Source organism: Ovis canadensis, chromosome 2 (genome assembly GCF_042477335.2).
Source record: "Ovis canadensis isolate MfBH-ARS-UI-01 breed Bighorn chromosome 2, ARS-UI_OviCan_v2, whole genome shotgun sequence".
Taxonomy (NCBI): domain Eukaryota; kingdom Metazoa; phylum Chordata; class Mammalia; order Artiodactyla; family Bovidae; genus Ovis; species Ovis canadensis.
In genome coordinates this window covers 186,446,636-186,470,969 of record NC_091246.1, presented here as the reverse complement: position 1 = coordinate 186,470,969, position 24,334 = coordinate 186,446,636, and the positions used below count along the sequence as shown (strand labels likewise).

At 36.5% G+C, this 24,334-nt stretch overlaps 1 protein-coding gene across 1 annotated transcript in view; it reads right to left on the bottom strand.

Annotated features, from left to right (window-relative positions):
• The window catches only part of DPP10 (dipeptidyl peptidase like 10), a 769,909-nt gene that overhangs the window by 128,683 nt on the left and 616,892 nt on the right, over positions 1-24,334 (bottom strand). Inside the window, exon 8 of the mRNA XM_069577778.1 lies at positions 2,247-2,367. Within this exon, the coding sequence (XP_069433879.1) occupies positions 2,247-2,367 (121 nt within the window). The remainder of the gene's footprint in view (positions 1-2,246; positions 2,368-24,334) is intronic.

The following is a 24,334-nucleotide window of genomic DNA, read 5'->3' as shown; positions in this document are numbered from 1 at the left end:
CCTAAAAAAGTAATGCACTTAAAATTTGCCTTAAAACATTTTATTATCTTTAATGTGACTCTTCAAAACTGTTTTTTCCTGTAATTACAGAAGGTACATTTCAATTTTAAAAAAAGGTAAGTGGAAATGATACATGTTACTTCCTGGGTTTCCCCCACACCTTAATTCATATTGTAGTTGATTTCTGCAATGTAATAAAAAAGAAATTTCCACACTAGAGTATCACAAACATACTATTAAAAATCATACGTGCTCAGTTGCCAGTTGTGTCTGACTATTTGCAACCCCATGGACTGTAGCTCACCAGGCTCCTCTGTCCATGGAATTCTCCAGGCAAGAATACTAGAGAGGGTTGCCATTTCCTCCTCCAGGAGATCTTCTCAACCCAGGGATCAAACCAGTGTCTTCTGCACTGCAGGCAGATTCTTTACCACTGAGCCACCTGGGAAGCTCCCATTAAAGATCATATGCATTCCTAACAGAAAGTACTGTCTCTTCATGAGTATATTGAAGGGAAAAGAGAAGGTCTGGATTCTGGGAGCTGATGGCACATTGGACAAGTAAAATGATGGTTCAGTTCAATCGCTCAGTCGTGTCTGACTAATAGTAAGTTATATTATATTATTATTAAGGTCCATGTGGGACTCTTGAAGCATAGATTGGGGATGGCAGGCAAAATGTTGAGGGAAAACTCAATGACATCTGAATTGCCTAAATCCCTCTGTCAGACCTTAATACCTTAATCCCTTGGTAGGGTCCCTTCTCTTGGAAATGAAGCAAGAATTGAGGTAAGCCAGAGTCTGGCTGATGAAACAGACCAGAGAAATCTAATACCTTATGTCCATAATGCATATCATCCTTTAGAGAACAGTGTAAGGCCTTCCACTGTAACAGGCAGAGTAGCCCAGGATGAAGCACTGGCTTTGAAGACACACATTCAAGCCCCAGCTCTGCCCTCATGAAGCTGAGGTCATGCTCAAGAAACCTATCCTCCCTGAGTCTTGGTTTCTTCAGTAAGTAATACTCTAGGATTGTAAGAATTAACTCACACAGCATATCTGAAATTTTCTAGTATATGTAGAACATATGATCAAAGGTGTAACTTTAATTTGAATGGCAAAACCCATAATTTTCCCATTTTCCTGTGTTTTGGAAAGTGTCAGACCTACTGTGTAGTCTTGAAAGTTTTTGTTACCCATTGGTCTTGCCTTTATCCAACACATTTTTAAGTTTCAGCCACAATATATAGGTTTCTATTCTCTAATTAAGAAAGTAACTCTATTTCTCAAATAATGGTCTTTGATTTATACCCTTATAATTTCCTCAAATATGTAATTCCATAAACTTCATGAAGCTTTCCCTAAAAGACAGAGACCTGAATCATCTTGATCAATGGTCAATTCAGTACACTGTACATTAAGTTTACTCCCAGTTGATTCAAAATTTCTTCTGTGTAGAGGATCCTACTTTGTCACCCAGTGAGCATTCCAGCACACTGTGAAGCACCAGTGTTCCCACTAAATTATTCCTCTTCTGCTGGTCTGCTCACTGTGTCTGCTCCCACTATTTATTTACTAGTGATCCAACCAGAAGTCCAAGAATCATTCCTGACTTCTTCAATTCATTTCATCCTTTTAAACATTAAGATCTACCTATTTGACTGCCTCATCAATTTTAGAATCTTCTTTCCTTTTTACTGCTTTAACCCTAGTCCTATTGCTCATTCTCTTTTGATAGAACATAGGAAAAGACTTCTGGTTGTTCAGTGGTTCTTTTTGCTATTCAATTCCAGCCTTACACGGTAGCTAAAATGATCTATTTATGAGGAAGATCTAATCTTGGCACTTCATTGCTTGAAAAGCTGTATAAGTTTCCCCATTTAATAGTGGGAAAATAATTGAAATCTCAGATTATTTTTAAGGTTACTGCCTCTTGGTTCTTGGTGACTTCCTTTTTCTCAAATTTTATGCCTCAATAATACCATGCATAAAATAAATTTAACCTGAACAACATGTGTGTGTATATATATATATACATATAGACACATATGTCTCAAACATAGAATCATGTAAATCATAACCAGTCAAAATAGGAGCAATACAAAGATATGAAAGTATGAAGGCAATTTTGAAAGGAAATGAGAAGGAATAGTGATCTAAGTATTGCTCCAGAATGAACAATTTTCTTAAAGATTATATAAAAATATGTCATTTGTATGCTTTTGAAACTAAATCTATTCAACTCACCTTCATATAACCAGTCAGCAATTCCATTAAAAATAATTCCTTCTTTTCCAGAAGATGTCAGTCGCAATGAACTACTCTTTATATCAGGTTGATAGTAGATATTATTTTCAAAAATGTAAATCTGTATAAGGAAACATGCAAATAAATCAAAAATATTAGTAACTATTTTTTATACTTTCATATTGCAGAATATTAGCTGAATAACTATTTAATTACTTATTTGCTTTTAATTTGTTTTTATTTAATGCATATTTTTTCATTGCCTTCACTTATTAATGGCTGTTTCTTTTCCTATCATATCTATACCCAGTTATGATTTTGAAATTACATGGTACTAGGTATTGAAGCTTCTAAATCCACATATTCAACCACAATGTTCATGTGCTTAATAATCTTTTTCTCATAGCACAAAATTGATTTAGGTTTGAGGTAAAATTTTGCATACTTAAGAGACTAATCACACAGTAGTGTCCGATTCTTTATGATCCCAACGACTGTAGCCCACGAGGCTCCTCTGTCCATGCAATTCTCTAGGCAAGAGTATTGGAGTGGGTTTTCATTTACTTCTCCGGGGGAATCTTCCCTACCCAGGGATGGAAGCTGGGTCACCTGCATTGCAGGCAGATTCTTTACCAACTGAGCTACTAGGGAAGCTACTATTTTGCATACTTAAGAGATTAATCCTGGAGAAGGAAATGGCAACCCACTCCAGTACTCTCGCCTGGAGAATTCCAGGGACAGAGGAGCCTGGCAGGCTACAGTCTATGGCATCGTAAAGAGTCAGATATGACTAAGTGACTTTCACTTTTTCAAGAGACGGATAACTATACTAGATACAATTTTGGTAACAGCAAACTTCGAGAAAAACTTCAAGTTGGGGTCTTTTACAAAAAAATAAAATAAAATAATAATAATTGATGATCAATGAAATATTTAGAAAATCTCTCTCATTCTATCCAGTTCAACTCACAGATCCATTGATGAAAGGAAAAAATGACAAAATTCCTTCAAATTGTAAAGTGGAACACACCTCCTTATGCCCCAAACTTCCCTGGTAATTCCTTTTTAAATAGGGCAGTAGTAATAATAACCTTGTGCTTGAGGATTCAGGAAAGAGTTTTAATATGAATACATTACAGATTCTTCCAAAACATTGGAAGTCTTTCAATAATATCAACATCATCATTAACAACAACAGCAGTCCTAACAAAGGAACATCAGTAGAAATTAAACAGTATCTATCCACACTTAAATATATGTCTTTACTAGAGATAATTCAGGATAAAATTATCTATAATTCAGTTTATGTCAATGTATGGCAAAATCAATACAGTATTGCAAAGCAAAATAAAGTAAAAATAAAAATTAAAAAATATATTTTTTTAATGCCAAACATTTCAAACTGTTGGTCTATGTGATGATATAACTGTCACAGAACTATGTTTCATCCACATATTTGGGGGAATAGAATATTCTTCAGTGAAAGGTCACTTGCTATTTAGATTGACATTCTTCTAAGAAGGTGAAAGACGGCCTAGTCCCTATGTGTTCTAGCATGCTGTAGGATCATTACATGATTGTAGATAGGGCAAACTAAAGGACATCTGATATAATTGTCTAGAGATCCTAGATTTTATTTTTATTTTTATTTTTATTTTTTTTTGGTTTTTTATTTTTTAAATTTTAAAGTCTTTAATTCTTACATGCGTTCCCAAACATGAACCCCCCTCCCACCTCCCTCCCCTAGAGATCCTAGATTTTAATACTTGATGTGCACAATGATGAAGGCAATCTTAATAACCAGAATGTTTTATTGATATTCTACTTTGATTCTGCTGAGCAAGCATTTAACAGTAAGAGTATTTAGTTAGGGCTTCCCTGGTGGCTCAGACTAAATCCATCACTACCTGTTGTTTATATTACAGGTGAGTATGCCAAGATAAGAATAAGAATTGTTGGGGGGTGGGGGGACGGAAAGAATAGATGTTTAAACATATGTTTTATAATCAGGCAGCCTAAATTTAAAATCCAGATAACTTTGATAATTTGCTTAAGCTTTCCAAATTTCAATCCTCTCTTTCATACTATGTGGATGTCTCACACCTACTTTTGAGAGTTGATGTGAAGAAGAACCGAGATGAATGTAGAACATATAACACACGTAGCCATTTCTAGAAGCAAGGCTGACTTTATCTAAGATGATTTGCTTCAACATCTTACACCTTTGCAGGTATTGCAGATTCTAAATCAAATTAAAACCTTTAGGGCTACGCTTCAGCTGATGAATAAATTAACACAAATTTTGACTGTTAGGATAATTATGTTGACTATGTATTACGAATAGTTATAGCAGCAGTGGCAGTACTATCAGGAGGAGAGCAAGAGAGTGATATTCACTGCTTTCACTTCATTTAGAAAGTTTCAAGTGATAAGAATAAAAGAAATAAGCTTATTATCAAGGTATATGGGTCACACTTAGGCAAAGTTTGAGAACTATATCTCAGGTAACTTAAAACTGGATGGAAGTTGTTTTTTATGACTTTAACAACATCTCATTACTGAGAAATAACATTAACTTTATAATAGTCATCTAAAGTTAATCTTTGTATAAACGCACACTACCCCCTTTGCCTTTCACAAACAGTATGTAACATAGACACACAAAAATCATTTTTAGGTGGAGGGAATCCTCCTTTTGTTCTAGAATCTTCTATGAGTACTTGTAAGTAAATAGAAATTCAGATTATCCACACCCAGACTATATCAGCACATGTGACTATTATCAAAAGTAAGGGTCAACAAAAGAGTCTGAAATGCAGTACTTGGATGCAATCTCAAAAATGACAGAATGATTTCTGTTCGTCTCCAAGGCAAACCATTCAATATCACAGTTATCCAAGTCTATGCCCCAACCAATAATGTTGAAGAAACTGAAGTTGAATGGTTTTATGAAGACCTACAAGACCTTTAAGAACTAACACCCATAAAAGATGTCCTTTTCATTATAGGGGACTGGAATGCAAAAGTAGGAAGTTAAGAAACACCTGGAGTAACAGGCAAATTTGGCCTTGGAATGTGGAATGAAGCAGGGCAAAGACTAACAGAGTTTTGCCAAGAAAATGCGCTGGTCATAGCAAACACCCTCTTCCAACAACACAAGAGAAGACTCTACACATGGACACCACCAGATGGTCAACACCGAAATCAGATTGATTATATTCTTTGCAGCCAAAGATGGAGAAGCTCTAAACAGTCCACAAAAACAAGAACAGCAGCTGACTGTGGCTCAGATCATGAACTCCTTATTACCAAATTCAGACTCAAATTGAAGAAAGTAGGGAAAACCGCTAGACCATTCAGGTGTGACCTAAATCAAATCCCTTATGATTATACAGTGGAAGTGGGAAATAGATTTAAGGGCCTAGATCTGATAGATAGAGTGCCTGACGAACTATGGAATGAGGTTCGTGACATTGCACAGGAGACAGGGATCAAGACCATCCCCATGGAAAATAAATGCAAAAAAGCAAAATGGCTGTCTGAGGAGGCCTTACAAATAGCTGTGAAAAGAAGAGAAGCGAAAAGCCAAGGAGAAAAGGAAAGATATAAGCATCTGAATGTGGAGTTCCAAAGAATAGCAAGAAGAAATAAGAAAGCCTTCTTCAGTGATCAATGCAAAGAAATAGAGGAAAAGAACAGAATGGGAAAGACTAGAGATCTCTTCAAGAAAATTAGAGATACCAAGGGAACATTTCATGCAAAGATGAGTTCGATAAAGAACAGAAATGGTATGGACCTAACAGGAGCAGAAGATATTAAGAAGAGGTGGCAACAATACATGGAAGAACTGTAAAAAAAAGATCTTCATGACCCAGATAATCATGATGATGTGATCACTCATCTAGAGCCAGGCATCTGGAATGTGAAGTCAAGTGGGCCTTAGAAAGCATCACTACGAACAAAGCTAGTGGAGGTGAAGGAACTCCAGTTGAGCTATTTCAAATCCTGAAAGATGATGCTGTGAAAGTGCTGCACTCAATATGCCAGCAGATTTGGAAATCTCAGCAGTGGCCACAGGACTGGAAAAGGTCCATTTTCATTGCAATTCCAAAGAAAGGCAATGCAAAAGAATGCTCATACTACCGCACAATTGCACTCATCTCACATGCTAGTAAAGTAATGCTCAAAATTCTCCATGCCAGGCTTCAGCAATACGTGAACCATGAACTCCCTGATGTTCAAGCTGGTTTTAGAAAAGGCAGAGGAACCAGAGATCAAATTGCCAACATCCACTGGATCATGCAAAAAGCAAGAGAGTTCCAGAAAAACATCTATTTCTGCTTTATTGACTATGCCAAAGCCTTTGACTGTGTGGATCACAATAAACTGTGGAAACTTCTAAAAGAGATGGGAATACCAGACCACCTGACCTGCCCCTTGGGAAATCTGTATGCAGGTCAGGAAGCAACAGTTAGAACTGGACATGGAACAACAGACTGGTTCCAAATAGGAAAAGGAGTATGTCAAGGCTGTATATTGTCACCCTGCTTCTTTAACTTCCATGCAGAGTACATCATGAGAAACGCTGGACTGGAAGAAACACAAGCTGGAATCAAGATTGCTGGGAGAAATATCAATAACTTCAGATATTCAGATGACACCACCCTTATGGCAGAAAGTGACGAGGAACTAAAAAGCCTCTTGTTGAAAGTGAAAGAGGAGAGTAAAAAAGTTGGCTTAAAGCTCAACATTCAGAAAATGAAGATCATGGCATCTGGTCCCATCACTTCACAGGAAATAGATGGAGAAAAAGTAGAAACAGTGTCAGACTTCATTTTGGGGGGCTCCAAAATCATTGCAGATGGTGATTGCAGCCATGAAATTAAAAGACGTTTACTCTTGGAAGAAAAGTTATGACCAACCTAGATAGCATATTCAAAAGCAGAGACATTACTTTGCCGACTAAGGTCCGTCTAATCAAGGCTATGGTTTTTCCTGTGGTCATGTATGGATGTGAGAGTTGGACGGTGAAGAAGGCTGAGCACTGAAGAGCTGATGCTTTTGAACTGTGGTGTTGGAGAAGACTCTTGAGAGTCCCTTGGACTGCAAGGAGATCCAACCAGTCCATTCTGAAGATCAACCCTGGGATTTCTTTGGAAGGAATGATGCTGAAGCTGAAGCTCCAGTACTTTGGCCACCTCATGCGAAGAGCTGACTCATTGGAAAAGACTCTGATGCTGGGAGGGATTGAGGGTAGGAGGAGAAGGGGACGACCGAGGATGAGATGGCTGGATGGCATCACGGACATGATGGATGTGATTCTGAGTGAACTCCAGGAGTTGGTGATGGACAGGGAGGCCTGGGGTGCTGTGATTAATGGGGTCGCAAAGAGTCGGACATGACTGAGTGACTGAACTGAACTGAACTGAACTGAACTTAAGGGTGATTTAACCCAATGTAATATTGCTCCAATTCTCAGCTTTTTGAAGGGAACAAACTCTAAGTCAAAATTATTAATAAAAACTCCATGATTTCTGCAGATGTATAAATTATCCAAAACCATTGACCAGTAATTACATTTATATTTGAAGAACAGATTGGATGATATTCAAAATCCATATAAAATTGACATCTGCTTCAATGTAAAAGAACAAGCAATATGGAATTAGAATTTTAATACCATTTGCTAGAAGCTGCAATACCAGGAGATGTCCCTAATATCTTTTATCTGTGGAGAAAAATTAGTGGCTGGCTTTATAAAAATGTACTTTAATAATATTCTAAACTTTTTAAAATTGCCAAAGTTTTTTCCTTGAATTATATTAGTTTCATATAATAATCACAAACTCTCATCATTATCTAAGCAATATGAGAGCTGCAAATATTCCCAGGTACTACTTGGGCCCACTGATGAAAATAAACTGGATCCAAACAATCATCAAGGGCTGTGACTAGATTTAAACCACATTGAAAATATGACAAACAGTAATGTCATTTATCCTAATACTATTGATTAAATTATCATAATAGTTTTATTGTCTTTTATCAATTTTTTCAAAAAGCCCGCTATATAGTTGTTGTTCAGTCTCTCAGTCGTGTCTGACTCCGTGACCCCATGGACTGCAGCATGCCAGGTTTCCCTGCCCTTCCCCATCTCCAAGAGTTTGCTCAGACTCACGTCCATTGAGTCAGTGATGTCTATTTGACCAGTTAAGTTTTCGGTTAATAGAGCAAGCCAGATGTCAAGTTCTTCAAAATCTGTGGTCTTAATACACTTACAAAATAATTTAAAACTGGTAAAGTCACCACAAAAGCAACAGGAATACAGTTGAAATGTTATGTGTGGAATCATGGCAAAATGAGAAGTATGCAATAAGTGACTCAAGAAACTATTCTAATCAATACATTAATTGAATTGATATTACTCATCACCAAGTGATTAAACACAATATGTGTCATTGTACTGCAGGAGTCTTTAAGAGCTGATTTTCAATTTTCTGCCTTCTCTTCCCCGCTGCCACAACCGCAGTAATGTTTCAGTGATGGCTGCCCCAGACGCCAGGATTTCTGGGTGAAGAGGTATGGAATAAATTCTTTCCCCTTCCCAGACAAATTGTGATGGACGTATGGCAAGAAATGAACATCTCAAGTTCATCTGAAGTTAAAAGTCATTAAGATTTTGAGTTTGAGAACAACTGCAATGTAAATTACCCTACTGTGGCTGATTTAATCCAAGACAATGCCTACTACAAACTTGTAAGAGCAGGCTGTTACAAACCTCAGTCAATTTAATTGAAAAAGAACATCAGAATAAAACAAATATAACTGGATGTTACACCTATTTTAGCTGAAATATTACTGAAAAGATATCCCACCTTCACTGATTTTAATTGTTTTTATGATAATTTTAAATGAGAAAACTAGATCATTCAAAAAAATCCCACGTGTTGTAATGGTTTAAGAGAATTTATAGTTATTAGCCAAGTTGGGATAGGATGGGGGTTGCCTTTTACTGTTGCTTGCTTTCTGGAAAAAATGTTGGAATTAATAAAATATCCTAGAGAACACATATATATGTTCTGTATAAGTAAAATAAATTACTCAAACTCTTAAAAGCCAATTTGTAATTTGTTGTTAGAAAGAACTCTAGCTAAATATGCCTGAGTTATAAAAAAAAATTTAATGTGTAGTCCTTGTCTCCAAGGAGATTACAATTTTATGTGAGAGATAGATAGCTAAACTTCTAAAACCCAAAGGAGGAAAAACATGTATTACAGGGCTTAGCCATGAGCATCAGGAGGCAGTGTGGGGGAATTGGCTCAAACAGACTTTTAAAGATTACTCAGTTTAAATTGTGTCATTAAGGACAAAGAGTGATTCCATAGGATTGGGAAGGTGGAGAGGAAAAAATTCCAGGCTGAGGGAACAGAATGAGCTAAAGCCAAAACTGGACAACTATGGAAAGGTGAAGGAGAACAGTTCTGTAAGATTCAAATATATTTCTATACACCTGTGGTTGCTCTAAGAGTTAAGATGGTGCCAAATCACAGACCAACTTGAATACTAGACCAAAGTTTGAACTCTCCTTTTTTGGTAATTGACAGCTTAAGTTGTTTATAAACAAATGAGTGACTAGGAGGTTACTTAGAAAAATGCTTTGCTGTGTTTAGTTGCTCAGTCATCTTTACTCTTGGCGACCCCACGGACTGTACCCTTCCAGGATTCTCTGTCCATGAGGATTCTCTAGGCAAGAATACTGGAGTGGGTTGCCATGCCCTCCTCCAGGGGATCTTTCCAACATAGGAATCAAAACAGGGTCTCCTGCATGGCCGGCAGATTCTTTACCAGCTGAATTATCCTGGAAGCCCTACTTAAGAAAATAATTGTTGGCAGTGAAAGAATATAAAGGGGAAATGAGAGAGTGTAAAGGGGAAATGGTAGATGACAATTCAAATATTCTGCTTCATAGGGATGGTAACTGTCACATTGATGACAAATTGACATCATATGACAAATTGTCGACAGATAACTTCTGTTGACTAGAATTTGCCAATACTTAGTATGTCTCACTTGGATCCTATTATGTTTCACTTTCCAGAGTCAGTTCTTGAAGGTTTTAATGCTAGTTTCATACCCTTCAAATTATAGACAATTTTTATCTTTTGCCCTGACCCAAGAGAGTGTGAACATTCTCCAAACCATATCCTTGGCTCCTTTTGGCTCCTGGCATATTAACCATTCTCCAAATTGATTATATTTCCTGGTCCAATAGTAGCTCCAAAACTTGTGTGGAATCTTTGTCTTTTGCTTTGTCAAGAATAGATTTGATTTTTAAACATGAAAGCTTATCAGTTTCTTAAATAATTTGTATTGGAGTAAATTAAATATGTGTTACTAAAGTGAGTTTAATGTAATGCTATTTTGGAATTAAATGACACAAAAATATTTTGAGTTATATGAAGCCATTATTAGAGACAGATGTTATCATTTTTCAATAATAAAAATGTTTTATCATAGGGACACTATTAAATCACATAATTATGTACATATTGCTTTTTATCAGTAGTCACCTTGAACACATACATATCTTTGAGCTGTACCAAAGAAGTTAGATTTACAAAAGGCAGAGGTATCATAGATCAAATTGCCAACATCCGTTGAATCGTCAAAAAAGCAAGAGAGTTCCAGAAAAAAAATCTACTTCTGCTTTATTGACTACATCAAAGTCTTTGACTGTGTGGATCACAATAAACTGGAAAATTCTTCAAGAGATGGTAATACCAGGACACCTGACCTGTCTCCTGACCAATCTGTATGCAGGTCAAGAAGGAACAGTTAGAGCTGGACATGTAACAACAGACTGGTTCCAAAACAGGGAAGGAGTGGAAGGAGTATGTCAAGGCTATATATTGTCATCATCCTTATTTAACTTACATACAGCATACATCATGCGAAATGCTGGGCTGGAGGAAGCACTAGCTGGAATCAAGATTGCTGGGAGAAATTTCAATAACCTCATATACACAGGTTACAATACCCTTATGGCAGAGAGTGAGGAGGAAATAAAGAGCCTCTTGATGAATGTGAAAGAGGAGAGTGAAAAAGTTGGCTTAAAACTCGACATTCAGAAAACTAAGATCATGGCATCTGGTCCCATCACTTCATGGCAAATAGATGGGGAAACAGTAACAGACTATTTTGGGGGGCTCCAAAATCACTGCAGATAGTGACTGCAACCATGAAATTAAAAGACACTTGCTCCTTGGAAGAAAAACAATGTAGACAGCATATTTAAAAGCAGAGACATTACTTTGCCAACAAAGTCCATCTAGTCAAAGCTATGTTTTTTCCAGTAGTCATGTATTGATGTGAGATTTGGACTATAAAGAAGTTGAGAGCTGAAGAATTGATGCTTTTGAACTGTGGTGTTGGAGAAGACTCTTAGGAATCCCTTGGACTGCAGGAGATCAAACCAATGCATCCTAAAGGAAATCAGTCCTGAATATTCATTGGAAGGACTGATGCTGAAGCTGAAACTCCTATACTTTGTCCACCTCATGCGAACAGCTGACTCTTGGAAGAGAACCTGATGCTGGGAAAGACTGAAGGCAGGAGGAAAAGGGGACACCAGAGGATGAGATGGATGATTGGATGGCATCAACAACTCGAAGGACATGAATTTGAGCAAGTTCTGGGAGATGGTGATGGACAGGGAAGCCTGGTGTGCTGCAGTCCATGGGGTCGCAAAGAGTTGGACATGACTGGGTGACTGAACGGTACTGGACAGAAGTTAAGAGCCCTACCCAGGTGGAAGGTGGTGACTATATGCTGACCACAAGCACATAGAACCCAGAATGCTTGGAACCAGAAAGTTGATGACTCTGATTCTTGAAAGATCACCCTGTTACCTTTACACAACCAATCATAAGAAAGTCCACAAGCTGCAAGACCTTCACCCCAAATATTGCCTTCAAAAACTGCTCCCTGAAAGCTATCAGGGAGTTCTGGTCTTTTGAGGATTAGCAGCCAATTCTATTTGCTTGGCATCCTATAAATAAATGCTATACTTTCCTTCCCAACAATTCAGTGTCAGTAGATTGGCTTTGCTGTGTGGTGGGTCAGCAAACACATTTGCTTTGGTAACACTAGCAAAGAGCAAAATTTGGTTTCTGATATATGAATGATGTCTGTTTTTACTCTGGGCACTGTGAAAATAGGATTGTTCACAAGAATCAAGTTTGCATATTTGCTGCATGTATATTAAACAAAGAAAAAGAAAAAAAACATGCAGAATTTTTATTAGTAATCATTATTCATTGAAAATGCTACCATAAAAGTAATCAATATTTTACTGAAAGCCACAGTGTATCATTCAACTTTATAAAAATTCTGTTTCTTTTATTTTCCAGTATGTAGTAAATTCTGAGTGCCCATTTATATAATGCAAAGTAAAGCTATGAGCACAAGTTAAAGTTTGATTACCTCTGACATTTTGGCTTTGAATAAATCTGTCTGTCACTTATGGAATACTGCTTTCATTTCTCTGCAGGAGCATCTCTGGGATAGAATAACTCACTCAAATCATTCATGTCACTTTTGTACCAGTACCTGACATTCTAGAGATAGAATCACTATCAGAGAACTCTCATCCCTTGACATTTGCAATTATTCACATGAGGAATCCCTTTCAAAGAGTTCTTATTTCTTAAAACTTTTACAGAATATTACACATTCTCAAAGAAGTGAAATATATCCCTTTGTCTTAGATTCATAATTAGGTAAGTCATTCCTCAGTTCCAAAGCACTTTTATTCATGTTTTTTTTTTTTTTTTAGGAGAAAAATGGATACCAGATAAAAGTTAACAAACTATAGCTGAAAACCAACTCCATCAATGATATGTAACAAAAGACTATTTCTTGGCTACATCAGTGCCTAAAACTCATTTAAGGTAAGAGAAGCTGTATGATAAATTGATCATTTTGGAAATTCTTGAAAAATCAATTAAAAATACTTAATAAACTGGGATCCATTGAAGACAGTCAACATTATTACATATTTTTAAAAATTCTTAATGTGTTGATTTATATGCATCAGAGTGATAAAGAATTGTATTATCTAGTCATTGTGGATTCATTTCTTCCTCTATTCCAGTTTCTTTTTTATTGTTTTTTCACCATTCCATCTTCTTGTCATATTATCTTTTTCTAGTCCTTCATTATATATCAAATATGTAGCTGGAATTGTTTATATGCTAGACACTTGCTAAGTTTTGAGGACAAAAAGCAAGATCTTATGATCTAATGTTCCACTCCAATACAAGCATACACAAATTATTATAGATGTGGCTAGTAAAGAAAAGTAAAACCAAATGTATGAGGATATTAATTTAGTGAGAAACTCTACTGCCTAATATGTGTCATGGCAGTAGAACTTGAAAGTGAAGTCACTCATTCGTGTCTGACTCTTTGTAACTCCATGGACTATAGACTATCAGGCTCCTCTGTCAATGGAAAATAAAAACAAAAGGAAAAGTGTAGAAAATGGGATTTCTATCAGAGAGACATGGGATCAAATCCTGGTAGGTTCTTTGTAAGACTGATGTAGCTGCCAGTTGCAGGATCATAATCATATTTTCCTGTGGCATTGCAAACAAATCTTCCTATAAAAATTCTATGTTCAACAATGACTAACCACTCATGGCTTCTGTTCATTTCCCCCTCCTGGAATTCCAGCTTTTTCATTGATTCTGAGAGCTTTCAGAAACCTATTTAATGAATTCATTTTAGGTTGAATTGAATGTGAGTCCACATCTCTTGCTTACTTCCAGGAATCCTAATTTCCAGGTAACACATGACAGCTTAACAGTTAAGCCCTTGTGGGTAAGAAAGCCCTTCACTGTCAGTTATGCTAAGAGCATGCTGAATTAACCCCTCTTTCTTTCCAGTTCTCATCCACCCCAGGATTCACAAAAAAGCAGGCTGTATATACACTTTAATCACTGATGTTAAAACAATTTGATTTTACATTTCTATTGTAACTCCTTGTGTTTCAAGTGGAGACTCCAAAATTTCAAAAAGAGTCCATGACAGAGGTTTGAGGGAGAGTGGGAGTAATTCTCATATGCTTATCAATGTGTCTGTGCCTAATGCTTTCCAGTTTATGGGCATGTTGATAAGAAAACAAATTGAAAAATGCAGAAGGTGGAACCAGCCTTGGCTATCTCCCATGCACATTCTACCCACAGCTCTGGACTCTTTATTCCACTTCATGCAATTTCAAGGCATCCCTGATCACAAATGAAAAATACAGGCTCTTTTTCCAATACAAGAATATCCAAACATTTTTTACTCTATCCTTCCAGAATACTAAATATCAATAAAATAACCATTAAAATACAACCTGATAATGAATGTCTGTGTCCAGAATTAATTTTATTCTAGATAATGTTTCTAAAAACTTATTTTTTTTATTTATTTATTTTTTATTATTAACATTTTTTTTTCTTTGTATTATTTTTTTTAATTATTATTTTTTTTCCTTTTATTTATTTATTTATTTATTTTTTTAAATTTTAAAATCTTTAATTCTTACATGCATTCTCAAACATGAACCCCCCTCCCACCTCCCTCCCCATAACATCTTTCTGGGTCATCCCCATGCACCAGCCCCAAGCATGCTGCATCCTGCGTCGGACATAGACTGGTGATTCAATTCACATGATAGTATACATGTTAGAATGTCATTCTCCCAAATCATCCCACCCTCTCCCTCTCCCTCTGAGTCCAAAAGTCCGTTATACACATCTGTGTCTCTTTCCCTGTCTTGCATATAGGGTCGTCATTGCCATCTTCCTAAATTCCATATATATGTGTTAGTATACTGTATTGGTGTTTTTCTTTCTGGCTTACTTCACTCTGTATAATCGGCTCCAGTTTCATCCATCTCAACAGAACTGATTCAAATGAATTCTTTTTAACGGCTGAGTAATACTCCATTGTGTATATGTACCACAGCTTTCTTATCCATTCATCTGCTGATGGACATCTAGGTTGTTTCCATGTCCTGGCTATTATAAACAGTGCTGCGATGAACATTGGGGTACATGTGTCTCTTTCAATTCTGGTTTCCTCGGTGTGTATGCCCAGCAGTGGGATTGCTGGGTCATAAGGTAGTTCTATAACTTAAATTTAATTGAGCTAATGATCAACGGAGGATGAGGGTCATTTAAACTCAAGCATAACTTAGAATGAAGAACAAAAATCACCTGAAATATTTCCTTGCTGTTTCTTTCTCTTTTTTTCCCCTTGTGAAATTCTACAGAAATGATTATTTCTTGTGTTTCAGTTATTTGTCTGCTACAATAGAGTATAACTAAACCTTATCTCAGATGTATGTGTAACTATAACATAATATACACCAATATCTTTTTATTTTGTGGAAGAAGCAATGTAAGATGTTTAAAAAGTCATTTCTGATACTTAGTAATGCATGTTTAGTGTTTGCAGTAGGTTATTCTCTGCTTCCTTCCCTTCAGTTCTCCTACTTGCATCCATCCAATAAAATGACAAAACAAACATTTTTTGTCACTCCTTTGACTGTGGTTTTGTCCAATTAAAGTTTTCTTTTTATTTAGTATTTCATAAAGAATAAAAGTTAAATTATTACATTAAAATTCTAAGCAAATTGTACTGTTTAGGATTTATGCACTAATCCACCTCTAAGGCAATCTCTACCCCTAGTAAATTTCATTCATTTGCCTTCACATAGTACAATTTTGGTCTGTATTTGTTTCATTTTCTTCTTCTTTGAAAAGACACTGATACACGATACAGAAAAATCTACCTTGAAATGAACATCAAGTTCCTTGTGAAGTAACACTTTAAAAAAATACTAAAGGAGTACATCAAGGCTGTATACTGTCACCCTGCTTATTTAAATTATATGCAGAGGACATCATGAGAAACGCTGGGCTGGAAGAAGCACAAGCTGGAATCAAGACTGCCGGGAGAAATATGAATAACCTCAGATATGCAGATGACACCACCCTTATGGCAGAAAGTGAAGAAGGACTAAAAAGCCTCTTGATGACAGTGAAAGAGGAGAGCGAAAAAGTTGGCTTAAAGCTCAACATTCAGAAAACAAAGATCATGGCATCTGGTCCCATCACTTCATGGCAAATCGATGGGGAAACAGTGGAAACAGTGTCGGACTTTATTTTTTGGAGCTCCAAACTCACTCAAGATGGTGACTGAAGTCATGAAATTAAAAGACGCTTATTCCTTGGAAGGAAAGTTATGACCAACCTAGATAGCATATTGAAAAGCAGAGATATTACTTTGCCAACAAAGGTCTGTCTAGTCAAGGCTACGGTTTTTCCAGTGGTCATGTATGGATGTGAGAGTTGGATTGTGAAGAAAGCTGAGTGCCAAAGAATTGATGCTTTTGAACTGTGGTGTTGGAGAAGACTCTTGAGAGTCCCTTGGACTGCAAGGAGTTCCAACCAGTCCATCCTAAAGGAGATCAGTCCTGGGTATTCATTGCAAGGACTGATGCTGAAGCTGAAACTCCAATACTTTGGCCATCTCATGCAAAGAGCTGACTCATTGGAAAAGACCCTGATGATGGGAGGGATTGGGGGCAGGAGGAGAAGGGGACGACAGAGGATGAGATGGCTGGATAGCATCACCGACTCGATGGACATGAGTGTGAGTGAACTCCAGGAGTTGGTGATGGACAGGGAGGCCTGGGGTGCTGTGATTCATGGGGTCGCAAAGAATCGGACACGACTGAGCGACTGAACTGGACTGAAGTGAATGTCAGATGATGTTGTATATTTCATATTTATTAAAGACACATAGAATTATATTTGGGGCCTCCTGAGTGCCAGCGCAGGAGACGTAAGAGACACAGGCTTGATGCCCTGGAGGAGGGCATGGCAACCCATTCTAGTATTCTTGCTTGAAGAATCCCATGGACAGAAGACCCTGGCAGGCTACAGTCCAGAGGGTTGCACAATCAGACATGACTAAAGCAACTTAACACAGACACACATAATTATATTTATTTACTACTTGAAATATTTGTAAGTTTCTTAATGAAGAAAGTTTAAAGATGAAAGATGATGGCAAGCTATGTGTATGGGGTATACATGGAGGCATGAGTTTTTACAGGTAACTCACTTCCTTGCAATTTCACTATACTCCTACTGTGTACCATGTCTGTGAGACAATGTTGACTGAGTCTTAGTCCCTGTTGCTGATATATTCACAGTTTAAAATTAGAAAGATAAGCAGTGCTGCGATGAATCAGTTCTGATGAGATGGATGAAACTGGAGCCGATTATACAGAGTGAAGTAAGCCAGAAAGAAAAACACCTATACAGTATACTAACACATATATATGGAATTTATAAAGATGGCAATGACGACCCTGTATGCAAGACAGGAAAAAAGACACAGATGTGTATAATGGACTTTTGGACTCAGAGGGAGAAGGAGAGGGTGGGATGATTGGGAGAATGGCATTCTAACATGTTTACTATCATGTAAGAATTGAATCACCAGTCTATGTCTGACGCAGGATACAGCATGCTTGGGACTGGTGCATGGGGATGACCCACAGAGATGTTATGGGGAGGGAGGTGGGAGGGGGGTTCATGTTTGGGAACGCATGTAAGAATTAAAGATTTTAAAATTAAAAAAATAAAAAACTAAAAAAAAAATTAGAACGATAAAAAAAACCTAGTTAACAAAGTACATGTCATTTATATGATATATTGTTACACAAATTATTATTAGGATGTGAATGAAAGAGACAAGACAGTTTGAATCTAATTGAGGAATAGTAAGTGAGAGTAAGTTAGTCGCTCATTTGTGCCTGACTCTTTGCGACCCCATGGACTGCAGCCATCTCGGCTCCTCGGTCCATGAGATTTTCCAGGCAAGGATACTGGAGCGGGTCGCCATTTCCTTCTCCAGGGGATCTTCCCAACCTAGGGATCAAACCCGGGTCTTCTGCACTGCATGTAGATTCTTTACCTACTCAGCTATGGAAAGCCCAATTGAGGAATAGGGAGGTCAGAAAAGGCTTCAGATGATGCATGACATTTTGGCTGAACTTACAAGTTCAGATGGATTTTCCTAGGTACAGAAAGGGAAAACAAAATTCAAGTAGAGGAAGTGGCATGAACAAAGGTGGGTTTAAATGCTAAGATGTTGAAAACACAGTGTATAGAAAAAACGTAGAAAGATAAGGAGGAAAATGACAAGACAATGAGATGTGTGTTAGAGGGTGAATGAAGCCAGACTATAGATAATGAATTATTGGAGAGCTGGAGAGAAGTGAGACAAACATAAGGAGATAAGAATGTAATCTTTCTTAGCAATTACCATTTACTAGTTTGAATGAGCATTCTGAAAAGAAGTTCATCTAAAAACTGACTAGAATAATATTGGTTCGTTTGTAGAGATACAATGACAGGTAAAGTTTTTTGGGAAAATTTTTAATCATGATCATAGACTCTTTCATTTGAGTCAATTTAAATGATTACCCTCTATTCTTGGAAAAGCAGGAAATGGAATGAGATCTCAATGATCTCAATCTAGCCCACCAAGCTCCTCCATCCATGGGATTCTCCAGGCAAGAATACTGGAGTGGGTTGCCATTTCCTTCTCCAGGGGATCTTCCCGACCCAGGGATTGAACCCAGGTCTCCCACATTGCAGGCAGACACTTTAACCTCTGCACCACCAGGGAAGCCCCTAACTAAGGTATAGGATATCTAAAACTGAACCTCCAAATAGCTTACCTCTGTTGACAAAGTAATGTCTCTGCTTCGGAATATGCTGTCTAGGTTGGTCATAACTTTCCTTCCAAGGAGTAAGCATCTTTTAACTTCATGGCTGCAATCACAATATTCAGTGATTTTGGAGCCCCCCAAAATAAAGTCAGCCAATGTTTCCACTGTTTCCCCATCTATTTGCCATGAAGTGATGGGACCAGATGCCATGATCTTAGTTTTCTGAATGTTGAGCTTTAAGCCAACTTTTTCACTCTCCTCTCTACTTTCATCAAGAGGCTCTTTAGATCTTCTTCAACTTTCTGCCATAAGTGTGGTGTCATCTGCATATCTAAGGTTACTCATATTTCTCCTGGCAATCTTGATTCCAGCTTGCACTTCATCCAGCCCAGCGTTTTTCATGATGCACTCTGCAGATGAGTTAAATAAGCAGGGTGACAATATACAGCCTTGACGTACTCGTTTTTTCCTATTTGGAACCAGTTTGTTGTGCCATGTCCAGTTCTAACTGTTGCTTCCTGACCTGCATACACGTTTCTCAAGAGTAGATAAGTATTATAAAACATTGCATCTAATTTATTTTTAATTACTTCAGGAGAATTTTCTGGCAATTTCTTTTCTCTCTTGTTATATAAAAACTTACATAATGTTCTTTTGTTTGTTTGTTTTTTAATATTTATTTTTTATTTTTTTTAGTTTTTTATTTTTTTAAATTTTAAAATCTTTAATTCTTACATGTGTTCCCAAACATGAACCCCCCTCCCACCTCCCTCCCCATAACATCTCTGTGGGTCATCCCCATGCACCAGCCCCAAGCATGCTGCATCCTGCGTCAGACATAGACTGGTGATTCAATTCTTACATGATAGTATACATGTTAGAATGCCATTCTCCCAAATCATCCCACCCTCTCCCTCTCCCTCTGAGTCCAAAAGTCCATTATACACATCTGTGTCTTTTTTCCTGTCTTGCATACAGGGTCGTCATTGCCATCTTCCTAAATTCCATATACATGTGTTAGTATACTGTATTGGTGTTTTTCTTTCTGGCTTACTTCACTCTGTATAATTGGCTCCAGTTTCATCCATCTCATCAGAACTGATTCAAATGAATTCTTTTTAACGGCTGAGTAATACTCCATTGTGTATATGTACCACAGCTTTCTTATCCATTCATCTGCTGATGGACATCTAGGTTGTTTCCATGTCCTGGCTATTATAAACAGTGCTGCGATGAACATTGGGGTACATGTGTCTCTTTCAGTTCTGGTTTCCTCGGTGTGTATGCCCAGCAGTGGGATTGCTGGGTCATAAGGTAGTTCTATTTGCAATTTTTTAAGGAATCTCCACATTGTTCCCCATAGTGGCTGTACTAGTCTGCATTCCCACCAACAGTGTAGGAGGGTTCCCTTTTCTCCACACCCTCTCCAGCATTAGAGAAATGCAAATCAAAACCACAATGAGGTACCACTTCACACCAGTCAGAATGTCTGCGATCCAAAAACTTACATAATGTTCTTGATTTTGCCTCTTATCCTGCAAAACCAAAAATATTTATTATCCAGCCCTGTCATAGAAAATTATTTGCTGACCCTTCGTTTGGGTTAAACAACTAAGAAATATTGAATTGAATTGTATTAACAGTTTCTTCTTTCCTACCTTCCTTTGTCCATCCTGCCTTCTTTCCTTCTTTTTCTTCCTCCTTCCTCCATCCTTTCTTCTTTTTGTTCTTTCTCTCACTCTTTCTTTCTTTTTGTCTTTCTTCCTTTCTATTCAAGATTCTTCAAAGCTTTTGCTAATTTCATTGTAAAACACTGAGATCCATATAGCATTTCCTAAGTACATTTGACCATGATTTTTTAAAAATTAGACCATTTAGCAGGCAAAATATTCTAGGAAAAACTTTTTTTTACATGTGGTTGGGGCTGGTGCACTGAGACAACCCAGAGGGATGGTATGGGGAGGGAGGAGGGAGGGGGGTTCAGGATGGGGAACACGTGTGTGTCTGTGGCAGATTCATGTTGATGTATGGCAAAACCAATACAATATTGTAATTAACCTCCAATTTGAATAAATAAATTTATATTAAAAATTTTTAATGGGGCTTGTATCTTAAATAAGAATTAACTGGTATGTGATCATTTTTTGTACCCTTAAAGACCTATTATTTTCGGTTTTCAAACTTCAGTAACACTTCTGCAAGTTATAGGTCAAATTTTTGTCAGGAAAATTCAGTAGCAGTAATAAAACTCATCTTGAGAAATTAAACATCTAGAACTGATTGGAATGAATTAACTGATTTAGAGCAACACTTTCGTATTATTCTTAAAGACAGGGTTTACAATACACCAAATATTTAACCACTATAGCTTTCCAGGTAAACTAAGTCAAGCCTTTCCTGTCCCATCAGGTCCTTTATTTTGTTTTCGTTCATCTTTTAGATTCTATGATGCAATGATCCAAACATCCAGAGCAAATATCTAAAATTTTCCCCCAAAGTCGTTTCAAATAACTTTCTTCTTTTGTAAAGTCTCTTTTTATTTTGAGAATGCACATTATTTTCAAACCCCTACCCCCTCAAAAAAAGAAAAAGAAAAACAACCATGATTCCAAAGAAATAAACCCACTATTTCCCTCATTAAAAAAAATGCATGCATTCAACTAGCCTTATCTGCATGTTATTGTGCTATAACTATGGCATATTTGTCCATAGTTTTCTTGATTTATCATCTTCTGCTTCTAGATTTTAAATGGCTCAGCAATTCTGTAATTTCACTCTAACAAGATTCTCTAGTGACTAACAGAGCAGATTCTAAAGACAAGCTACTTATTCTCTAAAAACTCTAGTGGCTTTTTTTTTTTTTTTACACAAGAAATGTTTTCTACATATTACTAACTTATTTCTTGAAGGTCTTCATCTTTGGGGGTAATATATGCTATCAGAACTGAATTCATGCTAACTGAATTACTTAATACATATTTTATTAACCATATAATTAAAACTGTATCAACCACCAAAAGAATATACTCTGGTTTTAGAAATAAAATCCATAAGAACTAGAATCAGAAAAACTTACAATGATTTAGAAAGAAGTTGAAAAAATTATATATTGTTAATCACTTATAAGGCACCTTCAGAAAAACTGGTTTCAACTTACAAAATGTAATAGGAACAAACACGTTTTATAAAATTAACATTTTCTTATGAATGCATGATTCTACTAATTTTGATTGAAGAGAGTAAACAGACTATCACATAACTCTACATTTTAAAATTATTTAACTGATAAGTTGATTTGTATTAGTCAACTAACAACTTGAAGTGCCTTGTGTAAGTTACCATTGAGGAAATTCATAAGCTCATGTAAAATATAGAAATGCTGTAAATGTAGTTTTCTAACCCTTCAACCACTTTTATTGTCAATCACTGTGAACAGTCTCACATGTACATACATTATAAGATCTCAAAGCATATCATCATTTTTGCTTTTAACAGTAGTATGTTTTACACAGGAAATTAAGAGAGAATTTAGTGCTTGGTGTTTACTCATATGTGTAACATTTCCAATCTTCTGCTTTTCATTCCTGAAGATCTGTTTCCCTCTGGTATCCTTTTTATTCAAACTGAAGAAATTTCTTAAGCATAGATCTGGTGATCAATCTTTAACTTTTTCTTTTACCTGAAATTGTTTTCCTTTCACCTTGATATTCCATGGTTTCTTACAGAAAGTCTGTAGGCAATCTTTTTTTCTTTTTTTTTTAAAGGCATTCTAATTGTTGTCCCTTTGTATGTTTTATATTGCAGTGTTTCTCTGGCACCTTCAACATTTTCTCTTTTTCTTCCGTTTTCAGTAGTTTGATTAATTTGTTCCCAAGATGGTCCTTTTGGTCTTCCCAGGTGGCCCAGTGGTAAAGAAGTCACTTGCCAATTCAGGAGATGAGGGTTCAATCCCTGGGTCAGGAAGATTGCCCTGGAGAAGTGCATGGCAACTCACTCCAGTATTTTGCCAGGAAAAGCCCATGGACAGAGGAGCCTGGTGAGCCACAGTCCATGCGGTTGCAGAGTTGGACATGATTTAGCGACTAAACAAAAGCAACATGGTTCTTCTGGAATTTACTTTTTTTCTTGGGGGTGGGAGGGGTGTTACTGAACCTCTTGAATATGTAAATTTATAATTTTTATTAAATTTTAGAATTTCTGGTTATCACTTCCTCAAATATTTTTCCTGCCTCATTGTCTTCTCCTTTTAAAATATCGGTTACCATAAAATTTGACTTTTTGCAATTTTATTACTAGTTTGTGAGGCTCTATTTTTAATTTTTTAAAAATGTTCTCATTAATTTTTTCAGATTAAATGATTTGTGCTAATCAGTATGTCACTGCTCTCTCATTTTATTTGGCTTTAAATCTCATTCAGTTAATTTTTTTAAGTGTTGTTTAGTAATTCTAAAAATGTCCATTTTAGTTTTTAAAAAGATTTTTGTATATATGTGTATAAAATATTTTATATATGATAGGTAGCTAAACAAATAAATAGAGATGGAGATACACAGGTTTTGCATATTATATATATATATATATATTTCTTTGCTGATATATTCTATCTTTTCAATTCTTTATGCATTTATTTTTGAGATGCTCATGGAACACAGAAGGCAACTTCAAGGACCTTGCTTGAAAATTCTCTTCCTTCTTAGTCTCTGACAGTCCTGGTCACCAAGGGGTCCTTTCTTTTGCTCCTGTCTAAAAGACAGAGATGTTTACTTTCAAAGATTCAGCTCGTTACATGTCCACCTCTGCCTCAAATATCGCTACTCTTGGGGTAGAACCCTAAAGAAAACATAGAAAATGAAGAGTTTGCACCTTGAGTGTCACTTTACTATTATTTTTTGCTCCCTTCCAAAACCTGCTCACTTTTGTTCAGGCTCCAGCATAGTTTTCTTTTTTGTTTTTAATGTTTTGTCCAGAGTTTATAGTTGAATTTTCATGAAGACTATAAAAGTTCAATCTACCATATCAGGTTTGAGAAACCACTTATTCGACTTTAAATGGAGAATGCTCTGGACATGGAGGCTGAAAGAAATTTTCCAGTATAAAATTTATCATATTCCTGGTATAATAAATATAGTTTCTTTTTCAGATTGAATCCATTGGTATTGGGTAAGTAACATAATTTTTAAAGTTATAGCGGTTTAAATTTAAGGAAAATTCTAGTTCCAAGAATGAAAGATCTGATATACTAATAGATATACATCATTATGCTTCCAAGGACAAGAAAGGACTTTAAAAA